The 25,328-nt window shown below is 44.5% G+C and overlaps 1 protein-coding gene and 1 long non-coding RNA gene across 4 annotated transcripts in view; both read right to left on the reverse strand.

The window, feature by feature from the left end:
• Positions 1-4,756: 4,756 nt before the first annotated feature.
• On the reverse strand, positions 4,757-8,605 carry HEY1 (hes related family bHLH transcription factor with YRPW motif 1). 3 transcript variants are annotated; one of them, XM_025394989.1, is made up of 5 exons: positions 8,317-8,605; positions 7,966-8,041; positions 7,758-7,841; positions 7,401-7,482; positions 4,757-6,517 (listed from the first exon to the last, which is right to left on the reverse strand). In XM_025394989.1, exons 1-5 carry the CDS (start codon positions 8,403-8,405, stop codon positions 5,934-5,936), a joined length of 915 nt encoding a protein of 304 aa, XP_025250774.1. In that variant the 5' UTR covers positions 8,406-8,605; the 3' UTR covers positions 4,757-5,933. The 3 variants fall into 3 exon arrangements, with proteins under 3 accessions (XP_025250774.1, XP_025250772.1, XP_025250775.1); XM_025394987.1 differs by having other exon boundaries at positions 7,746-7,841; XM_025394990.1 differs by lacking the exons at positions 7,401-7,482; positions 7,758-7,841; positions 7,966-8,041; positions 8,317-8,605 and adding an exon at positions 6,954-7,225.
• A 1,608-nt stretch (positions 8,606-10,213) lies between these two features.
• The window catches only part of LOC112630452, a 97,235-nt gene continuing 82,120 nt past the window's right edge, over positions 10,214-25,328 (reverse strand). The window contains exons 5-6 of the long non-coding RNA XR_003120872.1: positions 12,389-12,444; positions 10,214-11,826 (exon numbers count right to left, since the gene is read on the reverse strand). This is a non-coding gene — a long non-coding RNA (uncharacterized LOC112630452). The remainder of the gene's footprint in view (positions 11,827-12,388; positions 12,445-25,328) is intronic.

The raw sequence follows: 25,328 nt of genomic DNA on the forward strand, positions 1-25,328 counted from the left end.
AGGATCGCTCGAGTCCAGAAGTTTGAGACTAGCCTGGGCAGCGTACCAAAACCCTGTCTCTATCTAAAAATAAAAATAAATTAAATTAAAATAAACAAATAAAAGCAGAATTTTATAATAGAGAAGAGGAAGTACTGAAGTGAAACATAAAATTACCTTCCCTGGGAGTACTGAAGGTGGGAGCTGGAGGATAAAGACCTGCCTGTCTGGATCTCTTCTGCTCTGCTTTTTTTTGTTTTTGTTTTGTTTTGTTTTGTTTTTTATGACAGAGTTTTGCTCAGGCTGGAGTGCAATGGTGCAATCTTGGCTCACCAGAACATCTGCCTCCCAGGTTCAAGCAATTCTCCAGTCAGCCTCCCGAGTAGCTGGGATTATAGGCATGTGCTACCACACTTGGCTAATTTTGTTTTTTTGTTTGTTTGTTTTGTTTTGTTGTTTTACTAGAGATGGATTTCTCCATGTTGGTCTGGCTGATCTCAAACTCCCGGCCTCAGCTGATCCACTGTCTCTGCCTCCCAAAAGTGCTGGGATTACAGGCAAGAGCCACCATGCCCGGCTGCTCTGCTTCTTAATGGAGACTGAGGGGGTGGGTAGGATTCATTCACTCATTCAACAAATACTTACTGAGAGCCTCTAATGTGCTAGACAATTTTAAGTGACAGAACTGTAGAAGTGAACAAACCAGGCAAAAACAGACAATAAACAAATAGTCAATGAAATATCTATTCTGTCAGATCATGCTGGGTACGGTGGAGATAAACAAAAGAAGAAAGGCAGGTGGGAGAGGCGAATGTGGGGATGAGAGAGTGACAGTGGGATGATTGCTTCAAATAGAGTTGTAAGGAAAGACCTGGTGGGAAGGTGACCTTTGAGCAGAGCCCCAAGTAGAGTAGAGATTACAGATAGGTTAGCAGACCACTGGGGGAAAAGCATTCCAGGCAGAGGGAATGGCCAATGCAAAGGCCTGGATATGCAAACATGTAGAGCACGTTCCCACAACAGCAGAGAGCAAGTGTGGCTGGAGCAGTGAGGAGGGGTGAGTGGCAGGAAATGAGGTCAAAGAGGATGACCAAAGTCTCAGATATGTCATTCTTTAATTTTATGATTCAATGCTGCATTTATGGAACATTCCTAAGCACCAGATACAAAACCATGCTTGGTGGAGGTATTTTAAAAAAACAAACAAAACTAAAAGTAGCTACAGAAACTGTTTAGGTATCAACTCTATCAGAGGTAACCGCTAGTCTCTTTCTGGCTAAAATATAACGTTTTCAAGTCTCTTCTGCTACATCAAGCCATAGATAACCTACCAACAATCTATGATTAAGAGTTTTCCAATTTACGCATGGTCTTTTAACTTGACAGTAACAAAAAATATCACCGTAGGAGTAAATTCAATGGGAAATTTTACAGCCAAACTATAAAGAAGCATAATGTGGCAGGAGGTAAACGCAAAATCCAGAAACCTGTCTGTGTTCCTCAGACCCATTTCTTAGGGACATTTGTTTACCGTGAATTTTGCTGGGATTTACAGGCTCGGGGGAACAGTTCTGTGGCAAGTGCCTGTCAATACCTACAGACAGCTCAAAAAGAAAGGCCTGGGTTTCTTTTTCCTTGGCTTTCTTCTCGCCTCTCCCCACCCCCACCCCAGAGCAGAACGCTGAAGGATCTGAGAGAAAAGCCCTGCAGCTCATCAAGATCAAGGCAGGCATTATATTTCAAGTTGAAGTTCAAAACAGCTTGCTTTTTGCTGAGACGTCTTACTTCCTGAAATCAGATGGCGCCTTTTAGTGCTTCAGTGTGCTGAGTCACAAACGAGCTACACACTCGCTCTTTCATTTCAGGCTGCCAGGCTGAGAACTCATCTTCTTCCTTGGTAAAGGGAACACAAGGACCCAGTCGAGAACACCTTTGGAAGAAGTTTCTGTGAAGCAGAAACCTTTCTGCTTGCTTTATTTTACCTTGAGGAAATTGCACAACCCAGAAGTAATTTTTTTAAAAACTCTGTACATAATCTTTACATAGTATCACCTACAGCTGCCTAATGACTACAGTGTTGATTTTATTTTAGCTTATGTTTACCCATTTATTGTAGCATATTCAAACATGGATGACAAAGATATTAGAAAATTCTAGCCCTCCAGAGAGTCATTCAGTTTAGAGCCCTGGAAGCTGAGAAATAGTTGTTGCCCATGGTTCAGTCTTGCTGGAAGACAGGTTTTGGTGAATTAATGACCCACCAATAAAAATTGGACAATTTCACATAAAAAATTCAAATTTGGAGATGCCCTTGGAAACTTGAGAGATCTGCTAACGCTGGGCTAAAATTTCTGCATAAGAACAATTGGCGAGACCCTTCAGCCAGACTTGGAGACAGAATGGGTGCTAGGAACATGTGATGTCCTCCCTGGGTCATCACTCACCTGATACCACTGCACTCCTCCCCGGTAGTGCCTGTCCCTGTCACATGCACCTGGAACCCTCACCCAGTCCAGCCACTTTATTTGACAGATGAGGAAAGTAGGGTTCAGAGAATCATAATGACTTATCCAGTGTCACCCAATTAGATAAAAGTAGGAGCCAAGATTCTGGTCCCCTTTCCAAGATGCTCTCATTCCCTGGGACTCCAGTTGTGAATGAAATTGGGCCACATTTGAAGCAGTATCTCAGATGATATTAGTTCTGAAGTGATTTTAATTATAAATCATCACTAGAAACTAATGAAGGCATCAAAGCTATGATACTGGTATAGATGGGAAGGACTGGGGAAAAGTATAACTAGGAGATAAAACATTTCCTGAGGGATTTCAAATTTAAGTAATCTATATTTAAAATATCATGATTTTTGTGAGTCACAGAGTAGAGCAATGAAAACCTGGATAAAAATCACATCCTAATTTAACTAGACTGAATAAATTGGAAACAATTATTTCTTGGATTTTTAGAGGCTTTTTTAAATACAAGAATTCTGCTCATCTATCTACTTCATCATATTAATTCACGGTAATACATTAAATGAAAATAAATCAGTAATTATTGAGGCCTTTCAAGATTCTTTATAACCAATTATTTATTTTCCTTATAAGGTAAACTTATGCATTCTCTGAAAAAAATCTTGTTTACACTGGTAGTTGTATTATAAATGTACATGTAATACAAAAAATACGCTGGCCCTGATAACCCTGGTGTTATTTTTTCCTTGTTGCATCAATTCCAAATAGAAATGTCAGTTTTCCTAGATTAATTTTTCTATACACTATTGGTACGTAGTCATACTCCATCCTGCTTCCTAGGAAGCTCACACTCCACCTGCACCATCCTCAGATACTTTTCACCTTGAAAGGGCTTGAAAAGAAACCAGAATATTTCCATGGAAAAGTATGTGATCTGGAAATGATCTGCCAGGCCTCCCGCTAAAAGAAAAAAGTACTAACCAGATATAGCTATCATTGATGAGACAAGTGGAACATGCTACATGTTTTACAGTCCCACAGCTCTTTCAGCATAGCCAGCAAACAAGAGGCTTCACTTCTTACCACATTAGCAGCCATCTAAACCTATGTAACAGTAAGAGATAGTCGAAGTACAATGCTGTTCAGTAATGCTGTAATGTCATTGGAAATTGCGGTTGCTAAAATTAAACTGACACTTGGCAGAAATTAGCATAACACTTTCCATCACAGCCTTATGACAGAAAGAGTGTCTGCGTGGCACAGGCAATGCTGAGAGCAGAGCTGTGCATCACCAGAGGGATCAACGTCTGAGGCCATGCAGAGAAAGCTTTGAAGGGATTGGAAACCCACAATCACAAAAATGCCACAGTCTCCCATCCCTTCACAGGGACACAGAAGTCGATGCTCAAATTCAAAGTCCAAACTTCTCTTTGCCTTTTGACTGCGTTTTTTCACCAGATGGGAGGAGGAGCTCCATGTTTGGGCAAAGAAAAGGAAGGCTTTATTTCATCATCTGCCAGCATGAGTTTTCTCCTTCTCCTCCCCACCGCCCTCAGGATCAAGGCGAACTCCTTAGGAACACTCCTTAATTGGCAGAGGGCTACTTTTAAGGCAATGGGAAGACACTCCTCTCCCCTGGGGCCCTGAATATGTCCTCCATGCTGGCAGTGTTTTGTTCTAACCTAAAGCATATGTCAGCTTCCTCACTACACAGCTCAGGAGTCCAGTGCAACTAAAGAGTTAAATTCCTTGGAAATAAGACCAGTGAAGACTCCTGGAACTGTGCAGGTGCAGAATTACAGCCTGCCACTGCTCATCAGACCACAGATTCCCAAGACCCTGCACAGGGTCTCAGGGATAGCAACATTTGGGTCTTCTTGTTTTGCCATTTAAAAAAATAAATAAAATAAAGAAATTTCCATCCTCTCGCATAGAAATGAGCACGCAGTAGGTACTCTGAGTAAATATTTGTCAAACAGTCAACACGGTTTTACAATATTTCACCCAAGCTCCTGTAAGTCTCAGTCTGATTTCAGCTTTCCTAATCCACAGATGGCCAGTTTAGGGCCAGCTCATCTGACGTAAGAGCAAAAGGGCTATGTCCCCTTGTGGGAGGCAGGGCAAAGCTCTGCATTGTAATGAAGTCACCTTATTCAATGGCACGAATTCACAGTTTAGAAGTCCAAGAATAATGAAACTGGTAAACATACAAACCAATCAGGCAAAATGAAAACCAAGGAAAGTTTATCTTTTCTTAGCCAAGAGGGGGAAAGGCCAAGGTATGTAAGACATACACCACAGAATACTTTGTTCTTTCTTTTTTATTTAGTCACGACACATCAGTACAACAGAGGTCAAACCCAGTTCAGTGGAGGTCGTTTAACTACACCTGCTAAAAGAATAAACCTGAAAAATGATATTTTATAGCCCAAATCAAATTAAATAAATCAAAGAGAAGGAGGCAGGAAAGCCCTTTTAAATACCTTGGCAACCACAGTTCCATGCACCAAAAGGAAAACTCACGTAAAAATTTCCAGTTAAAAGAAAACATGGCAGTTCCAGGAAAATTAGGTTATGCATTTAACAGGTTCCACTGTACTACTCAATTGACCACTTGCACACCATGATCACTTATCCATGTTAACATTTGTGAATTTGAGATCCGTGTGATTAAAAATTCATTGCATTGCTGGGGCTGGTAAATGCAGGCGTATTCTATTCAATTACCTTCAGTTTCCTTTCCACCAACACTCCAAATGAGACCTAACCTATCAGCGGCTCTCTCCTAACTAAATCAGAACTGCCAGTCCTGGCAGACACCAGCAGCTGGTCAGATGGATTCAGGGCCACGAATAGTTTGTACATTCACCTTTCTGCTATAGGAAGCAGAGAATTTATTAGTCTTCTTTCTTGGATAAAGCTGATCATCTGATTTGTCAACGCTTTGTTCAGAAATATAAAATTCAATATAGTTCCCCTCCCCCCAAAAGAATATTATTTATACAACACCTTAATCTGTCAAAATATTAACAAACAGAATCATGTTAACATTAAGCATAGTGGTTTGGAAAATTAATTCTAAAAACAGACCATAACTATACAAGGAGAAAAACAGACCAAAAATACTAAATGTTAAGATTCCCCAAATTTTGGGGCAAAAACGGAATCATTCTGGTTTACAAAGTAAATTAGGCACAGTAAAAACCTATCACAAAGTGTTGGCTTATACTCACTATTTCAATTTACTGTCTTGAACAAAATTTAACAACTAGTTTTTAAAAACTGCTAATACATGACATGATGAAAAAAACATTAAAAAAGAAAAAAGTAAACCAACAAACCTTTAGTCTTTAAAAAAAATTTATCTGAAAGTGTACCTTTTTCCTTTTTACTTTTACTGACGACTTTAAGGTGATGTTGGCAACAGTCCAGCCCAGCTGGGATTTTAAACTTTCCCCTCCCTCATTCTACATCAGTTCTTTAAAAAGCTCCAATCTCCGTCCCCCAAGGTCTATAGGGCTTGCCAAGGTTTGCAGCCTGCGTGGGTGCTGAAGGGCTCAATGCATTGGGAGATAGTAAGTGGAAGGAGCCGAAAGAGAAGGGGAAGGCCGACAGGGAGGCCACTGAGGAGAGCAGAGGCGGCGACAGTTTGGAGGCGGAGGTGACCACAGGGAGCACCGGTCCGAGGCTGCCGCTAGGGGGCGCTCGCAAAGCAGGCGCCTCCGGATGTGCTGAGCCCAGCCTGCCCTGGTGGTGCGGTTCCGTGGGTGAGGCAGTGGTGGCCGCGTTGCCGTGGCCGTTCTGGGGCAGTAACAGCGGGTGAGCGATGTGCGGGTGATGTCCAAAGGCGGTCCCCCAGGGAATGTGTCCGAGGCCCGCGTGGGCGCCGCTCGCGGCTTCCCGCTGGGAGGCGTAGTTGTTGAGATGTGAGACCAGTCGAACTCGAAGCGGGTCAGAGGCATCTAGTCCTTCAATGATGCTCAGATAACGGGCAACTTCTGCCAGGCATTCCCGAAATCCCAAACTCCGATAGTCCATAGCAAGGGCGTGCGCATCAAAGTAGCCTAAGGAAAAGAACAAAAGAAAAATCTCAGGGCTTTGCCCGTTTCCCGCATTTCTTCAGTCCCAGAGACAGCCCTTCCTGGCAGATACCTGCATCCCTTAAAACACGACAGTCAAGGGTTCTTCCGAAAGTCTAAATATTTTGGAGTCGACCAAAATCTTTGCATTAATCAACATAAGCAGAATGTGTTTGCTAATGCAAGTTCAAAGCCCAATTAGAAGCTGCAGAGCAGAAATTGGAATTATACCCTACCAGCAGATGAAACTATGCTCATTCCTTTAATGTTTTCCCTCAACAACAACAAAAAATACATCAAGGACAGAGAAACCACAGAGCAGTGAAATTCATTAGACACACAGATGTAAGTTATCATCGTGGAGCTTTTAGGCACTTGGACCTCAGTAAAGCATTTTCCTGCTGGAGACAGACACACAGACCTTGGTCTCCTGTTAGGTTTCCTCTACTTAACCGCAATACATTTCTTTCCTCAAGAGGCATGTGGCAGCGCATTTTTTTTTTAAATCCCATATACCAAAATAAGACCACATATTGTTTTTAAATGCTTTTTCTCAAAATAGCAATGGACAAATGTGAGAGCTACCTGATCTGAATCAGGGCTGTCACAACTTCGGAAGACCTCACAAGTAATAGGTATTTTCCAAAAGATGCACTAGTTCAATCTGCAGAGAGTTGGGGTGGTGAATTCACTGGAGAAGATTCTATGAGCATTTGAAAATGTACTGACAGGGAACTGCACACACCACACACTGTTGTCTCCCCACCCCCAAAGAAAAATCAGGCAGCTACTGCACCAATCCTGGCCTTCAGTCGCTGCTCACTCTATGCCAACCACTCAGAGCCCCCACTAGGTCTAGGAGATGTACCTTTCCCTCCTGCCGTATGCAGCATTTTCAGGTGATCCACGGTCATCTGCAGGATCTCGGCTTTTTCTAGCTTAGCAGATCCCTAAAGATGAGAATGGCAAAAAGATTGATTTGGCACAAGTTCCTTTGGAAAACAACTTAAAATATGCAAACATACATACAAAGATATATGCTTTGTAAAGCGTAAAGTATGGACTAAAGAAAAATCAGTTGTCTTCACAAAATACGCTGGCATCTGTACGAATTCATCTAGGCACAAGCAACACAGCTATTTTCCAAGGCGGATGAGATTAATGGAGGGAAGATTCAGAAGGTGCGGACAGCGACGCTGAGAGCTTTACCTACTTGCTCCATTACCTGCTTCTCAAAAGCACTGGGTACCAGCCTTCTCAGCTCAGACAAACTGTTATTGATCCGGTCTCGTCGGCGCTTCTCAATTATCTGCAGAAGGCAAGCAAAACAAAGAAAGGTATTACCATTACGACTGTAAATTTCAAATACAAAAAAAGGTGGCTATTTCCGTTAATTAATAACAAAAATAAAACGAGATTGTAAAGAGACTCACTCCTCTCCGTCTTTTTCTGGCCAAAATTTGGGAAGACGTAGTTGGGGACATGGAACCTAGAGCTGAACTCAAGTTTCTGAAAAGAGAAAAAGCACAAACAAAAACTGAAATCGCCGTTAAACGAGGACAGGTGACCTGAGAGGTCGCCCCCCACACCCTCCCCGCACTCAGACTTTTTTGCCACTTGGGCTGGAAGGCGCCCAGGGGTTCCCTGGCCGCGGACTGCCGGCAGCCGGCGACGCGCGGAGGTCAACGCAGAGCACCGGCGCGCCAAGGGTCCCCGCCCGCTGTCACCGCGGCGGGCCTGCACTCGCCTCCCGCTCTGGCTCCGCTCCGCCGCCGCCAGCTCACCCATTCTCGTCCGCACTCTCCTTCTCCACCTCGATAGTCTCGTCCAGCTCGCTGTCCGAGGAGCTGTACTCGGGGTGAGCTCGCTTCATGCTGGCTGCCCGGAGGATCCAGGGGAGGGTCGGCGCGGCAGGCAGGGAGGAGTTAACTACAGCAGCACGTCTCCGCGCTCGGCTGCTCGCGTTCAGCACACACTGATCCCGCTCACGCTTTGCCTCTGGTTAAAACTCAACCATCCTTTCCCACGCTGAGCCCCTTCCCAGGGCCCTGGGGAGGGCGGGGGAGCGGAGAAGGCGGGCGAGGGGGCGGAGAGGCGGGGCGGCAGCTCCAGGGCAACAGCCGCCCCCCAGCCAATCCGGTTTCTTCGCCGCTGACTGGCAGCCGCTCCGGGGAGGGGCGGGAGCTAGGCCGAGGGCGCGAGCGGACCGCGCCCCCGCCCTCGCGCCCTCCCCTGCCCGGCGGCGGTGCGTCGGCTCCGCGGGGGCTCTGCCCGGCCTGCACTCAGGGGAAGGAGGAGGTGCGGGAGGCCGGGCCGGGACACAAGCCCGCCGGCGGCCGCGGCTCCTCCCCGCCCCGCGCGCCCCGCGCGCCCCGATTGGCCTGGCCGCGCGCCAGGGCCGCGCCTGCAGCGCCTCCGGTGAGCCGCACGCGCCGCGGGCCGTGGGAAAGTGCCGGCGCCGCGGCCGCCAGCCAATCCGGGCGGCCGGCGACGGCGACGGCGGCGGCCGCGCTGGCGGCGGCGGCGGCGCTGGGCGTCCGCATGAATGGAGAAGAATGGGCAGGCGGGGAGCCGGGCCGCGCGAGGGCGCGCCGGCGGGGGCTGGGCGGCCGCGGGCCGGGCCCCCAGTGTGAACCTGTAATCGGAGCCTGGGCGCCGGCCGGCCTCGGAAGCCGCCGCCTAGCGCCACCGTAAATCTCGCCCGCGTGGCCGCCAGTTCCCGGCGGCTGGAGGCGCGCGCTGTTGGCGGGGCTGTGCCGGGTGCACCTGGCCAGGCCGCGCGCCTGCGGCTCCGCGGATCCCGCGGGGAGAGGGGGCGCCGGGCGCGTCCACAGTGGCCACCAGTCCAGGGGCGGTCACATGGAGGAGCAAGCTGTGGGCTCAGGGAACGCTCTTTTTGGATTTCTGGGACCGAGGCCGCACATGCAGCCAGACTCGTTTCCGCAGGGGCTTCCCAGCCGCGGGATGGAATGAATACCCCTGTGCATCTCATTTCCGGGGAAGTGGAGCACTTGTTTTCTCGGCTGACTTGGGGGGGAAAAAAAAACCAACGGTCCCTGGGGATAATCATTATGCTGGGGTTTTTTGTTGTCTCTGCACACGCCCCCCCCCCCCCCCCCCCCCGGCTTTGGCGGCCAGATCCTCTCAGCGGGCGACAGGGTGGCGGTGCTGGCGTTTGCGTCTGAGGCCGGCCTTGCTGAGGGAATGCACGTCTCTGGCCCCAGACACACACCTCTGGCTTCGGTGGCTTGACGTGGCGTGTACTGGCTGCTACGTGAAGTCGCCCCCGAGTCCACCAAGAAGACAGATTTTTTTTAAATACAGTTGTAAATCTCGAAACTGACTTCTGATTCCAGAAACAGAATGATTGTTTTAAATTTGAAAATCCGGTCTTCTGTCCCTTACAAACGTGCAGAGCAATTCGCATTCGTCTCAGATCCACTCTGGAGGTTGTAGTCCTGTCTGTGAGGGAAAGCTTAGTACCTACCGGTGAGGATAACAAAAGGCTTTTCTCTTTGCAAAATGCTTCCTGGTTTCTAGACTTCCTTATTGATCTCAATGCCATCTTTCTTTCTTTTCTTTTCTTTCTCTCTCTCTCTCTCTCTCTCTCTCTCCCCCTCCCCTCCCTCCCTCCCTCTCTCTCTCTCTCTCTTTCTTTCTCTCTTTCTCTGTTCCTTTTTCTGAGATAGAGTCTCGCTCTGTCTCCCAGGCTGGAGTGCAGTGCTGCGATCTCGGCTCACTGCAAGCGATTCAAGCGATTCTCCTGCCTCAGCCTCCCCAGAAGCTGGGATTACAGACGCGGGCCACCATGCTCAGCTAATTGTTTTTGGTAATTTTAGTAGAGACGAGGTTTCACCATGTTGGCCAGGCTGGTCTCAAACTCCTGACCACAGGTGATCCGCCTGCCTTGGCCTCCCAAAGTACTGGGATTACAGGCGTGAGCCACCGCACCCGGCCTCAATGCCATCTTAACACACCCTGGATGCCAAGCACTCTGAATGGCCGGCCTGGGCCTAATCCATAGTTCCTCTCTGGGTACCCCCACCCCTCCACCCCTCCACACACACTGGAAATACAACCTCCTGGCTCCCACTGAAGCTTATACCCCGTCACATCACCTCCAGCCCTCAGCCCTTCCATGCAGCCCCTCTGCTTCCCTGTCTAGGCTGGGCCCTTCCATCAGCCATCCTGGGTTTGTTGTTGCTGGCACCCCAGACCTCTGGCTTCCTGAAACTCCACCACATGCTGCCTGTCAGTTGTCAGTCCAAGGTCAATCCCACCACCCGGCTTTCTCTCTGAAGTGCAAATTTTAAGGCTCCTTCCTGGCCCTCCCAGTCTTCAGTCCAGGGCATCCATCACTGCTCCCTGCCTCTTCCCTCCCAGAACCTGATGGTTCAGGCATAGGAAACCACCTCACCTGCTCTCCTCTGCCTTCCAGAAGTCCCTCTGACCTTCAATTTATTTCCCCAAAGGGACAGGCCACCCTTCCCCAGAACCAGTGTGTCTCCTTCCCCTCTGGCTCTAAATTTTCCCTGCCTCTGGCACCTACAGTGAGTCAGCCTTTCCTGCTTTGGCCCATTTCTGCTGCTGTGGAGAGGCATAGACAAGCTGCAGATGTTGAGTGAGATGAGACCAGGTGGGGTTAGGGATGCTTAACTCTACATTGGCATCCAAATGAAATATTGCTCACATGTTCATGATTACTTTTCTGTCAAAAAGGAGGTTCTCTGTGGCCAGGCGCAGTGGCTCACACCTGTAATCCTAACACTTTGAGAGCCCAGGCAGGAGGATTGCTTGAGTCCAGGAGCTCCAGATCAGCCTGGGCAACATAGCAAGACCCCTATTTCTTAAAAAAGAAAATTAAAAATTACCCAGGCATGGCATGCACCTATAGTCCTAACTTCTTAGGGAGCTGAGGTGGGAGTTTTGCGTGAGGCCAGGAGTGCCAGGCCAGACTGGGCAACACGGCAAGATCCCCATCTCTAGAAAAAATTTAAAAATTTACCGGGCATGGTGGCCAGTGTCCTAGTTACTCTGGAGGCTGAGGCTTGAGCCCAGGAGGTTGAAGCTACAATGAGCTATGATCATGCCACAGCACTCCAGCCTGGGTAACAAAAGGAGACTCTGTCTCCAAAAAAATTAAAAATGAAGTTGTCCTGCTTCTTAACTTTGACTCTGATTTTTCAGTGCTTCCAATAAATACGTATTCTTCTATGTGCCATGTGCTGTGCTAGGGCCTGAAAATACAAAGGTGACCCAAAAGTCATCCAGCCTGCACTCCTAGAACTCACATCCTAGGGAGAAGACAGAGAATACACAATAAAATACTTATGGATGCTCCAATGCTTGGAAGCACTCCTTGGTAAGGAAAAACAAGGGGGTGAGGATTCTTTATGAGGTCTGGGAAGGCCTGTTCTGTGTTTGGAAGGGACTTAAGATCAAGAAGAGGTGAACTAGGTGGTTCAGTAATAACCAGGAAGGAAGGAGTGGAGACCCCTCCCATGAGTGGTAGGATCAGAGGAGAGAGTTACACTGAGGGCACCAGGCCCAATTTTCTCCCATCTGCTATGTAGAGGGGATTTACCCCTGGAGGCTTTGAGCAAAGAACGACTTTTAACGTCTTTGCTACCCTGAATGCAAGGTACCTCCTGCAAATTGACCCATTCTGAAGCTTACATGGGACTGCCCAGGCCTGGCCCCTCAAGAAAAGGACCTTTTTACCATTTGAGGGTGGAGAAGTGGGCAAGTGTTGCCTTTTATAATTCATCTGTCCTGAAGAATCACCCTTGTTTATTTCACTCAAAGGCCCATTTTCTTGCCTGGTTTGTAGAGTCTGGGTTCAGTTACTTAACTTACCACTCTGCAGGCTGCTTTTATCTGCATTCCCTTGCCGAAGAGATACTCCAGATGTCCTGGAGGAGAGAGACACTACTCCAGATTTAGGAATTCACTCGCAAGGCCAGGCCCAGGTGGAGGCCTCCCCAGAGGAAAAGTGGTAGAACCTCCAGGAAGAAACAGCTCATCCTCAAACTCCAGCTGCAGCGTTTCTCTGTGAACGAGGCTTAGGGTGGTCAGCTTGTTGGAAGGGGTGCAAGCAGTAGCTGTGTGTGAGACTGCCCTGGAGGAAACGCCAAATTGTCAATTATTCATTCATGAGAGCTTTGGCCACTGTGGAGGTCCCTACTTGGATACCCTTCATGAGGCCCTGTCTCTGTCAGTTTGCTGGCGGGTGCAGGTGATCTCAGTTGAACAGGCATGGGCCATGGTGCTCAGGAGGACCAAAGGCTACACCTGCAGCTCTGAGAAAGAAGGGGCTGCCTCTCTCTCTAACCTCTTAGTCTAATTGCTGTATCCATTCTGAGGCAAAGGTCTTTGTCAGAGCAACTTTAGGTAAAGCCAGCCAGGGGCTAGCTGAAACCTTTAGGGCTTGCTTGCTTATGTACTTGCTTGACAAACTTGTATAAAGCCCCTAGTCTGTGCTGGGCACTGAGCCAGGCCTAGAGCAATCAGGCTGAAAAGCCACAATCTCTATGAAGCTGCTCACAAGTTCTTAGCTACATGACATTTAAGCCTCAATAATCTTATCTGTAAAATGGTGATATTGGCTGGGCACAGTGGCTCACGCCTGTAATCCCAGTACTTTGGGAGGCTGAGGTGGTTGAATCACGAGGTCAGGAGTTCAAGACCAGCCTGACCAATATGGTGAAATTTAGTAGATATTTTTATCTACTAAAAAATACAAAAATTAGCCGGGCATGGTGGCGCACACCTGTAATCTCAGCTACTCGGGAGGCTGAGGTAGGGGAGTTGCTTGAACCTGGGAGGCGGAGGTTGCAGTGAGCCAAGATCACACCACTGCACTCCAGCCTGGGCAACAGAGCGAGACTCCATCTCACACACACACACAAAAATGGTGATATCAATAATAGTTACTTTCCAGTGTCACAAATTAAATATGACCAATTATATGAAGCACTTTACAACAATACTTGGCCACTAGTTAACACCAAATAAACAACATCTGTTATTATTGGCTTTTAATATACCTGCTCTGCACATGAGCATATAAACTCTGAGCACTAAGTTACTTCTATGTTTTCTTCTGATACTCTTTGTTATACATCTAATGAGGTTGAAAGGCAGTATAAATAATTATGTACCAATTGGATATATTAAAAGAGTCTCTAGAAAGTAATATCCTTTTAACATCAGGAGAAGGAAATAGTGCTTCTTGTTAAGAGCACTAGATTATTTTGAGTAATATAAGCATCTGCTATTCATTATTAGTGAAAGTTGTGCTTTTTGAATCTAAGAAACATCTCCTGAGCATGTAGTGCTATAAATACATGTATAAGTGAGGAGTGTACTCATGGTGTTCAGAGGTGGCTCCTTCTTGAGAACACAAGGAATTTTGACTAAGTGCCAGTTTTCCTTTGTTCCTGATGCTTGCTGCTTTCTCTAGATGCAGCATCTCAAATACCAGATTGCTTTGTGGCATGTCATGCTATGCAAAACTGCACTTCCACTATTAGCTTTCCTAATTGAGGTCAGATGTGAGGTGCCTTGGTGTTTGCCTTGAAGGAATTGTTTAATTGGAACCCTAACAGGCAGTGGTATGGTACAGTGAAAAAAGGGATTTCAAGTCACCTGCCTGGGTTCAAGTCACTCTTTATTAGCTGTGTGACCTTGAGCTTGTCACCACACCTTTACCCTCTGAACCTCAGTTTCCCCATCTATAAAATAATAGCTCAGCGTTCATTTTGTTTTTCAAAAGACAAAATGAGACAAAGCATTTTTTACAAGTGCCAAACAAATGTTATGCCTTATGCTTTTAAGTTATGGCGATGATGATGATGATAAGAATACGGGATGCTTCTTCCTGAGCCTTGCTGGACCATCAAGCTTGGAACTCCTGGCCTTCTCCCCTGAGCCTTCCTGAGCCTCTTGTGCCCACCAGTGAATTCCTTCACAATGAGCAACTCCATCTTTTAAATATATATATATATATATATATATATATATATATTTAAAATACCAACATACATTTCACAGAACATTAATTTCTCAAGATGCTTTGTAAATAAAAGAATCTGTTTCCAAATACATCTGGAAAACTACCTGTAAGATCTCAGTGCACATTACAGCATGAAAAGCTCAGAGACATTCTTAGTAAAGAAGCCTTATTTACATTTGTCTAACCCAGCACTTCCCAAACTCGCCACTTACAGCATCTTTTTTTTTTTTCATATAATGTGCTAACATTCCATTGAAATGGCATATCAAGGAACACACTTTGGGAAGTTGTCATAGTATAAGGGTGGATGCATTTTGCTTTTGGTTAAAGACGACTGACCCACAAACATTTAATCACAAGTGAAAACCAACTTAATACAAATTATTACTAAGTCAAGTGCTGAAATATAACTTTTGCTGAGTAATTTCTCATCACCCATTCCCCTCCCATCCCCTAACCCTTCTGAGTCGCCTATGTCTATCATTCCACACTCTGTGTCCATGTGTGCACATTATTTAGCTCCCACTTATAAGTGAGAGCAAGCATCTGACTTTGTATTTCTGAAAGTTCTTTGCTGATTAATCAAAGAGACCAATTACTTAAAAGTAATTTGTAATACCTTTTAAATACTTGTAATAACAAACACCTTCATAGCACTTCATGGCACCATATACCAGAAACGGTTTTAAGAACTTTACATATAACTGATTGAATTCTCACAGCAACCCAGGAAAAGGGAGGTATTATTTTCTCCAGTTTTAGAAAAGGAAACCTACGCAAAAGGAAGTAAGAGATTTGCCCAAAGTTGTATCTGAATCTCTGCCGTTGGTTTGATTCCATGACACCCTCTTTTCCTCAAAGAATAATTTACAGTGTATTCTTTTCTCAGTTAAAATGATACAAACATTAACATACAGCATACTTTTCTCAATTAAACTAATTAAAATAGTAATTTGCAGAATATTTTCATACTTTAAATAATTTAACTAGTTTTTATTTTTACACGTCCAAGACCGCTCTAGATATACATGAGATAAATCTTACAGTGTCACAAAAGCAAGCTGGGGAATATCACTCCCTGGACCTTGTACCAAGTTGCATTTAGTGGAAGTAAAGGCTTATTTCCTAGGTAGTCTGGATGCTGAGATAATGCTGCAACAGTTGGGGTATACGACTTCTTTGGATTTGGTTTTCAAGTATTTCATAATTTACTACTTTTTATGTTCTTAGATATTTATTATAAATAAATCCAAAATGATTTTAAATTATTAAAGTTTAAAGTATATGCCTTTGGCACCACTAGAAAAAAAAAAAAAAAAAACTTCAAAGTATAGCAGGAAGTTCCATGTGAGCCCCAAACTGGAATTCACAGAACCTACGTCTTTGAAACCAGAGGGCTGTTAATCCACTAAGTGATCTGTTTGCCTGAACTGATACACACTGGAGCTTTGGTTTTAAGTTGAAAAGGTTTTGTTGTTGTTGTTGTTGTTGTTAATATTTTTACCTTTTGATTCAGGAGCACAGGGCAGAAAGGAGGGAGAAAAGAATTGAGGGAACAGATTTTTTTCCCTTTTCTTTAAAGTGTATAAATTTAAGGGGTACAACTGCAATTCTGTTCCATGGCTATATTGTGTGGTGGTGAAGTCTTGACTTTTAGTGTATCCATCACTCAAGTAATGTACATTGTACCCAGTAAGTAGTTTCTCATCACCCATCCCCCTTCCATTCCCCTACTCTTCTGAGCCTCCTATGTCTATCATTCCACACCCCTTGTCCATGTGTACACATTATTTAGCTCCCATTTATAAGTGAGAACAAGCATCTGACTTTCTGTTTCTGAGTTGTTTCACTTAAAGAGAATGGCCTCCAGTTCCATCCTTATTGCTGCAAAAGACATGATTTCATTTTTTATGGATGAATAGTATTTCACTGTGTATATATACCACATTTTTTAATTCAGTCATCCATAGATGGACACTTAGGTTGATTCCATATTTTTGCTATTGTAAATAGTGCTGTGATAAATATATGTGTGCAGGTATCCTTTTGATATAATGATTTCTTTTCCTGAATATATACCTAATAGTGGGATTGCTGGATCAAATGGTCGTTACTTTTTAGTTCTTTGCGCAACCTCCATAGAGTTTTCCATAGTTGTACTAACTTACATTCCCACCAACAGCATATGAGTTCTCTTTTCTTTATATCCTCACCAACATCTGTTATTTTTTGACTTTTTAATAATAGCCATTCTGACTAGTGTAAGATGATATCTCATTGTGGCTTCAATTTGCATTTCTTTGATCATTAGTTATGTTGAGCATTATTTCATATGCCTGTTGTGCATTTGGATGTCTTCTTTGAAAAATGTTTATTCATGTCCCTTGCCTGCTTTTGAATAGGGTTATTTGTTTCTTCTTGTTGTTGTTGTTGAGTTCCATGTAAATTCTGGATATTAGTTCCTTGTTGGACGCATAGTTTGCAAATATTTTATCTTGAGAGGATGGATTTTTTAGTCACATTAGAGAAAAGGCTTAGGACCAAAAGCCAAAGGAGTTATTTATATGGGAGATAATTCTAGTAAAAAATAGCAATAATAATAATGTTACATCAGCACCCAGGTGACAGTATGCTACAGAGAACTGGGACAGGTTAATTCTGTGCCACCACCCCATGCCCCCCACACACACGTGCATACACACTGCCAAATGGCACTCTGAGGGTACATGGTGATGACTGGGACTTAGCTACAGAGGCAGTGCACAGGCCTTCAAGTTGAAGATGTCATTGACAAACAGCATTGAACATCAATGAGGCATTACCCAGGCGGGGCTGAAAACTTAGAAAGGGGCCAAAGTCGTATAGTCTGGCAGAAAGGGTTAAGAATCATTAGAATTTAGGCATTAATGTGACCTCATTTGTAGTCAAAGGCTAGTGGGGCCAGGTAACATTCTAGTTACAAGACATGAAAGAAGTGAAACATGTTTAGATATCATTCCTGAATTGTGTTACCCCAAAATTAATGTGTTGAAACACTAACCCCCAATGTAATAGCATTTGGAGTTGGGGCCTTTGGGAGATAATTAGGTTTAGATGAGGCCATGAGGCTGGGGTCTTTACAGTGGGACTAGTGCCCTTATAAGAAGAGACACCAGAGAGTTAATTCATTCTCTTCCAGTGCCATCTTTCCATCCCTCTCCCTCTGTCTTCCTTTCCCTCTCTCTCTCCCTCTCTGCCCCATGTGAGGACACAGTGAGAAGGCAGCCATCTGCAAGCTAGAAGGAGAGCCCTCACCAGAACCTGGCCATGCTGGAACCTTCATCTTGGACCTCCAGCCTCCAGACCTATGAGAAAATAAATTTCTATTGTTTCAACCACACAGTCGATAGCATTTTGTTATGGCAGCCTGAGCTAAGACAATTCCTACTTCAAAACTTGTATAAAATCTTAATGTGTCTTCGTAAGTAGGCATTTTTGTTATAGCTAAGTGTTCTGGTTCCCAGCTTTTAGAATGTATTCTATTTTACTTGCCAGTAACTGAAGGAGCAAAATAAAAAATACAAATTTTTGCCACTTAAAAAGCCCTATTTTTAGAGCATAAGAAAACAGGGCAGGAGTGGGATGGCCCGCTGGAAAGTGATTATGAAGCCCATGAGGACAAAGAATGTGAAATGGAATAAGACAATCTAGTTAGGTTTATAAACAGAAGGAGGAGACTTTGAACGTTCATCATACATAGTTGAGGTGATATAAAAAGAATACCCACATAGAGGGAAAAAGTCCTGGAGTTGGGAATCTGCTAGGAATGAACCTGGATTAAGCCTATGGCTTCAGGAATGGAAAGAATAAGGGAAAGGAATTATGAAAACATATTGAGCAATACTTGGCATATTATTGGATGGAGAAAATACTGCCCTGATAGGTAGTGAGTCAAAAATCATTCCCAGTTTTCTTGCTCTAAAACTGGTTCTCAACTTGTAGCAGCCATCAGAATCACCTGGAGGAGGAGACGCTGCTGCTGGTGGTGGCCCAGAGACCACACATTGAGAACCACTGCTCTAGAAAACCATCTGTCTTTGCTGATGGAGAAACCTGGCTCTAATAGAAAGCAACTGAGGAGGAAAGGAGTTGCTTGGCTTCAAGGCTATCCATCAAAAGATCATGATGAGTTATACAGTATTCAGCTATGTATCTCTGAATTCAGCCAAGCTCTTTTACATAAGAACTTTGCAATTTCCTAATTAATTCAGGATATATGTTAAATTCCTAAATTGAGCTATATGAATTTTTAGGTGGTTTTGTTGTTGATGGTAATGGTTTGATGTTTAAGACAGTTGCTGCTTATCTTGAGAAACCATGAACTCTCAAAATGTTTCCCAAGGGAAGGGCTCCAGAGAGAAGAAAGGAAGCCATTATTTCCCCTATGTCAAAATGAAATGCTCAGACCTCTGAAACCTAAATAAATGAACAAATAAAAGACAAAAGCATAGATGAGATCAGCCTTCAAATCTACAAAGGCAAAATAATCAAAACTAAGGTGTAAATTACAATGGTGATAAGAGAATTTAAGAATATAGAAAAATTATTTTAACAGAGAAACTGTGTTCCTCCAGGGCCTGTAGTTCAAAATTTTGTAATGCACAATGATCCACCCCCAAAAATTGAATATATATTCAGACCCTAGAACTGCAATATTTAAACCAGTGGTTCTCAACTATTAGTGAGCATTAGAATTACATGAAGAGTTTAATAATAAACACAGATTTGGGGGTCCCCCTCCCCCTTAGAGTGTGTGAATCAGATCTGGGTGGACTCAGGAATTTGTAGTTCACACAATTCCCAGATGATGCTGATGCTGGATATTTGGGACCATACTTTAGGAATTGCGGTTTTTGCTCTATGATTCACAACTTGGTCACATACTAGAATTATCTGGAGAGCTTGCTTTTTAAACTTCAATTCATAGGCCACACCTCAAAACAATTAAAATTATAATCTCTTGGGGTGTGAACCCAGGCATCAGTAGTTTTTGAAGTTCTCAAGTGTCTCCCATGTGCAGCCAAAGTGGAGAATTTCTACTTATATTAGTAGTTGTCAAATTTCAGCACACATTACCTGAAAGACTATTAAAACACAGATTCCTGGGCCCGTCTCATGGAGTTTCTGATTCTGTAAGTCTGGGTTGGGCCCAAGAATTTGCATTTCAACCAAGTTCCCAGATGATGCAGTCAGTCCTGGGATCATACTTGGAGAACCACTGGTAAGACCAACTTCAACCCTGGCTGTATTTGGAATCTACTGGAGAGCTGGCAAAAAAAAAAAAAAAAAAAAAAAATACGGAAGTTGGCTCCATTCTCAAAAACAAAAGAAAACCAGATTGGGATATAATTAGTTTGGGTTGGGGTCTGGCATAAATATGTTTTTAAAACTTCCCAGGTGAGTCTAATATGCAGCCGAGACCTGGAATCACTGCAAAACCAAGCAAGGTTTTGCAGTAAATGTATCACCTGTCATGTTTGCTTGTCATCTGAATTTAAAATGACCTATTCTAACCAGAATATATTTCAACCGCTATATGCAGTATCTTTATTGAAAAAATATACTACATTGAAATAAATGTAAGATCATGTTCATTTCTGAATTTAAGAAACAGGGCCAGGCACAGTGGCTCACGTCTGTAATCCCAGCTACTCAGGAGGCTGAGGAAGGAGGATCGCTTTAGTCCAAGGATTCAAGGTTATGGTGAGCTATGATTGTACCACTGCACTCCAGCCTGGGCAACAGAGCAAGACCTATCTCAGAAAGGAAAGGAAGGGAAAGGGAAGGAAAGGAAAAGGCTAGGTTAAGCCAGGAGGGGATTCTGCCCACCCCTTCTATTGCTATAAATGCAACATACTGTCTGAATTTTTTTAATGTTACATGGTAACCCACCGCTTTGGTGATCTGCAGCCAATCATGTAAACAGAAACATTGTAACTGTTATTATAAAAGCAGTTTCCTTTAAATGAGAAATTACACTTATATCTAAATAAACTTGAAATCTGATCAAACACCCTGGCCCCAAGAAAATAACTCTGGGTTTGGACAACACAACCTAGAGTAACGTTTTACTGCCACTTGATGTTTCTGAATATACAGGGTCATTTTAAATCACATAATATGGAAATAACTTGTCTGCTACGGACAGTAAAAGCTGAGATTTGGGAATGGAGTTGGGGTGTGGATGGGGAGAGTATCAAAAGGAGTCGTCTTTTAACTGGGGCTTATTCGGACAGCTTCATGATACCAGTTAGATACATATTTGTAAATAGTTACTTTCTACTTCAATTTTCACAGAAAATAGTGATACTATTGTGTTTTGGCAGCTGATTTAATAAGTTACCATTCACCACCCTGCTAGAATATACTATGCAAGGTCCACTTCTTGTGCCTCAGAAATTTAGCACTGGAAAATAGCTTAGAGCTCATTGAATCTCCTAATTTTATAGTTTAGGACTGACTTTACACCCGCTAGAGTGGCTATAACCAAAAAGACAAACAATAGCAAATATGGGTGGGAAGCTGGAGAAAAACTAAAACCTCACAGTTGGGAATTTATTGCCAATTTGGAGCAGTTTGGCAGTTTCCTTAGAAGTTAAATATAAATTTACCATCAACTGAGCAATTCTGCTCCTAAGTTATCTATTTACCCAAGAGAAATGAAAACATGTTCACACAAAGACCTGCATGTAAATGTTCATAGCAGCATTCTTCATAGTGGCCAAAAGGTGGAAACAATTCAAATGCCCATCAACTGATGAATGGATAAACAAAATGTGTTTATACCCAGCAATAAAAAGGGAAAACTGAGGATACATGCCACAACCTGGATGAACCTTGAAAACATGCTGAAAGAAACCAGACACAAACGATGACATATATGATTCCATTTATATGAAATGTCTAAAACAGGCAAATCCGAAAATAAATTAGTGGTTGCTTAGAACTAGGGAATGGGAGAGGTTAGCGTTATGGGGTGGATTAATAGCTAAAGGGGACGGGTTTGGGGGATTTGAGGACGAAAATGTTCTAAAATTGGTGATAGTTGCACTATCTGTAAATATGCTAAAAACTGTTGAATCATACACTTCTAAAAATATTTTTATTTTTATTTATGTATTTATTTATTTTTGAGACGGAGTCTCACTCTGTCACCGGGCTGGAGTGCAGTGGCGCAATCTCAGCTCACTGCAACCTCCATCTCCCGGGTTCAAGCAACTCTCCTGCCTCAGCCTCCCGAATAGCTGGAATTACGCATGCGCACCATCACGCCCGGCTAATTTTTGTATTTTAGTAGAGACGGGGTTTCACGATGTTGGTCAGGCTGGTCTCAAACTCCTGACCTCAAGTGATCCGCCTGCCTTGGTCTCCCAAAGCGCTGGGATTGCAGGCGTGGGCTACCACGCCCAGCCGAATTATACACTTTAAATAGGTAAATTGCGTGGCATGTGAATTCTAAATAAAGCTGTTATAAAAATATATATATATATCGGAGTGTAGCGTCCTGGGAAACTTCAGACGCAAATTTCCATCAGCCTATCTGTGAAATCACCTTGGCCGAGGCGACCGCTAGGCGCATGCGCACGGGGCAGCCACCAGCTAGTTAGGGTGAACCCAGGTTAGACGCACCCAGGCTAGAAGCGCCCGGCTCTTGGCCCTCGCTGTTCTGCCCGCTGTCGCCGCTGTTTGGCGCCCCGCAACAGCCCCCTCTCAGCAGGACGCGGAAAGGGCAGAGTCCATGTCTCTTGCATATACTATAAAGAAAGCGCGTTCTCCGCGGCGCCCCGACAGCCCTTAGGCAGACGTCCCGCAGAGTCCCAAGTCCCCACGGTGGGCCCGCGGGCTCCTGAGCTGTCCAGGCCCCTAAACTATCACAAGGAGGATATTTGATGACCGTCTTTCTTCCCTCGCTCTCTCCCAACAAAGGGTAACTGACCTCTCGCGTGACCTGGCCAGCGCTGAGGTTCCCTAAACATGCTTTCCCCTTATTGTGTGCAGACCCCCACAGGGCGGAGGCGAGAGGCGCGACCCACTGGACGGACGCGGCCCGGAGCCCCGGGCGCCCGGACCTGGCGGGCCCTCCCTGGGCGGGCGGGTGGCGCGTCGCCCGCGGCCGATCCGGGCGGGGGAGGGGGGCGCTGTAATTGCGGCGCAGCTCGGGTTCCCACGCTCCTATTGTTGGCGACTTTGTTTCCAATTCCCATCACGTGTGCTAATTAGTTAGAGCTGCTGGCTGGCTGGGAGGCGTGTGGCTGGCCTAAAAGCAGAAAGATCACTTCCTGTAGGGAGCCGGACAGGCTGAATACTACTGGGGCTTCTTTCTCTCTCCTCCTCCTCTGCGCCTCCTTCTCGGCCTCCCAGGAGGGTGGGAGAGGGAAGGGAAGGGGAAGAAATGCTGATTGCCGAACAAATGCCACTGAATTGCAATAGCAACCAAAAAGCCGGGGTTAGCGGGTGGGTTGGGGAATGGAAGGGGGAGAGTAAGAGCGGGGAATAGTGGAAGAAACAGGATTAAATGAGAAATTCACATTAGATCTCTAATGCTTTACAAAATGCCGTTCACAATTTTGATCAGTTAATCTCGTCAAGATTGGGTTAATGGAGGAATTTTTTTCATTTCCTCCATTCATGTTCAGTTTTTAAAAATCTGTGTTTACCCTCTGAATAAAGCAAGCACAGGCATCATTGTACACTAGGAAAAGAGAAAAAAAGTGAAGCAAGTCATGACTTTTGAGTCAGTGACTTGCCTCTGGACCTAAGCTTCTGAGTTCTATTCATTTTGGCACTACACTTTTAGAAGGGGTGCAGTGAGGTGTCAGAGACTAACGGAGGATGGTAGAAGTTTGAAAAATATACATGGGCCCATTACAAGACAATGGTGCTGTTTTTTGGCTTATTGTTGGGTTGCAAGATTTAGGAATGCTCTGATTCTCCTTATGGAAGTCTCTACTTTGAAAATACCATAATATCCATACTTCCCTATAAACGAGAGGAAAGTGGGCATTTGTAAGAACTCACCTTATATGTGGTAGTAATAAGGGAGGAGATTTTGTCCTTTCTTTTGGAAAGTAGTGGAGGAATGAGGTCAAGAGTAACTCCATTCAACACGCATTTAGCAAGGATGCTTTGAGCATCTCCTGTGTGCTAGGCACTGGGCTAGGTCTAGAGGCAGAGAGATAAAACATCCAGAACCTATCCTTAAGTAGCTTACAAATCTAGTTGAGGAGACAGATATGTATGTAGAGCAACAATTAAGGATGACTCAGAAATGGAGGTCTGTACTTGAGACTATGAGGCCAGAGAAGGGCCACGGACCCAGGCAGGGGAATTTGGGAAAACTTTCTGGAGAAGGGATGATTCATTTATCTGACACTTACATGACAAGTAACAATTGTCCAAGAGAAGAAGGGAGGAAAGGGCATTCCAAACAAAGAAGTAGCAGGGTGTACAAAAGGCCTCCAGGTCAGTGACGGAGTATGAGGCACTCTGCAAGCAGGTGTGCCCAGTGGCAGCACAGGGCTCCAGGGGTAGGCGTGGATGAGCCAGAGAGACAGGAACCATGAAAAGTCTTGTTGAGGAGTTTGGACTTTATCCTAATAGACCTAAAGCAAAGGAGCAAAATAATTAAATTTGTCTTTTAGAAAGATTACTTGGGCAGCAATTTAGAGACGGGATTGAAGGGTCTCAGGCTAGGGCAGGGAGAGGAGATTGGGGACGAACACAATGATCTAGCAATAAGAGATACCATAAGAGACTGAAATGAAGAATGAGGTGAGCCCGATTCAAGAGACACTTCGAAGGTGGAACTGACAGAGCATGGGGACCAACTTCACTTTGGCAGTCAGCAACTGGAAAAAATGCGAGATGATTCCAGGTTTCCAAGTTGTACACCTAGATGCATGATGGTGGCATTCACTGGGATAAGCAACCTGGAGGACAAAGAATAGGCTTGACATGGAGTGAAATGATGAGTTTAGTTTGGGCCATGTTGTGGTAGAAGTGACTGGAAGGTATCCAAATAGGGATATCCAAGAGGCATGTAGATATATGTATATGGAGCTCACATGGGAAGGGGTGGGACCAGAGATGGAATCAGTAGCAATAAGAGACAGGAAGGCGGTATAGTTTGCCTGTCCTTACCAAGCACCTGTGTGACCACCGCTTTGCAAATGCAGTAAGTCCTCACTTAACATAATCAATAGGTTCTTGGAAGCTGTGACTTCAAGTGAAATGCATAAAGAAGCCAATTTTACCATTGGCTAATTGATATAAGCAAGAGTTAAGTTCCTACAGCATGTTTCCGGTTACAAAAACATCAACAAATTTCTAAATAAAGACCCAAAGTACTTGTAATAGTAAACATCGAATAAATGTGAGCTATACATACATCTAAGAAAGATTAATATTATTCGCAATAAGGGAGAAAAAATAAAAAGAAAGATGGACAAAAACTAATAATTATTTACCCAATTATTCCAATTCAGTGTCACAGGCTACTGGAGCCCATCCAGGTAGGTAGTTCAAGACACCAAAAATACTGGGGAAAAATGAAGACATTAGATACATTTTTTTTTTTTTCTTTGAGAAGGAGTCTTACTCTGTCACCCAGGCTGGAGTGCAGTGGCTCGATCTCAGCTCGCTGCAACTTCCGCCTCCTGGGCTCAAGCGATTCTCCTGTCTCAGCCTCCTAAGTAGCTGGGATTACAGGCACCCGCCGCCACACCTGGCTAATTTTTTATTTTT

Source organism: Theropithecus gelada, chromosome 8 (genome assembly GCF_003255815.1).
Source record: "Theropithecus gelada isolate Dixy chromosome 8, Tgel_1.0, whole genome shotgun sequence".
Classification (NCBI taxonomy): Eukaryota; Metazoa; Chordata; class Mammalia; order Primates; family Cercopithecidae; genus Theropithecus; species Theropithecus gelada.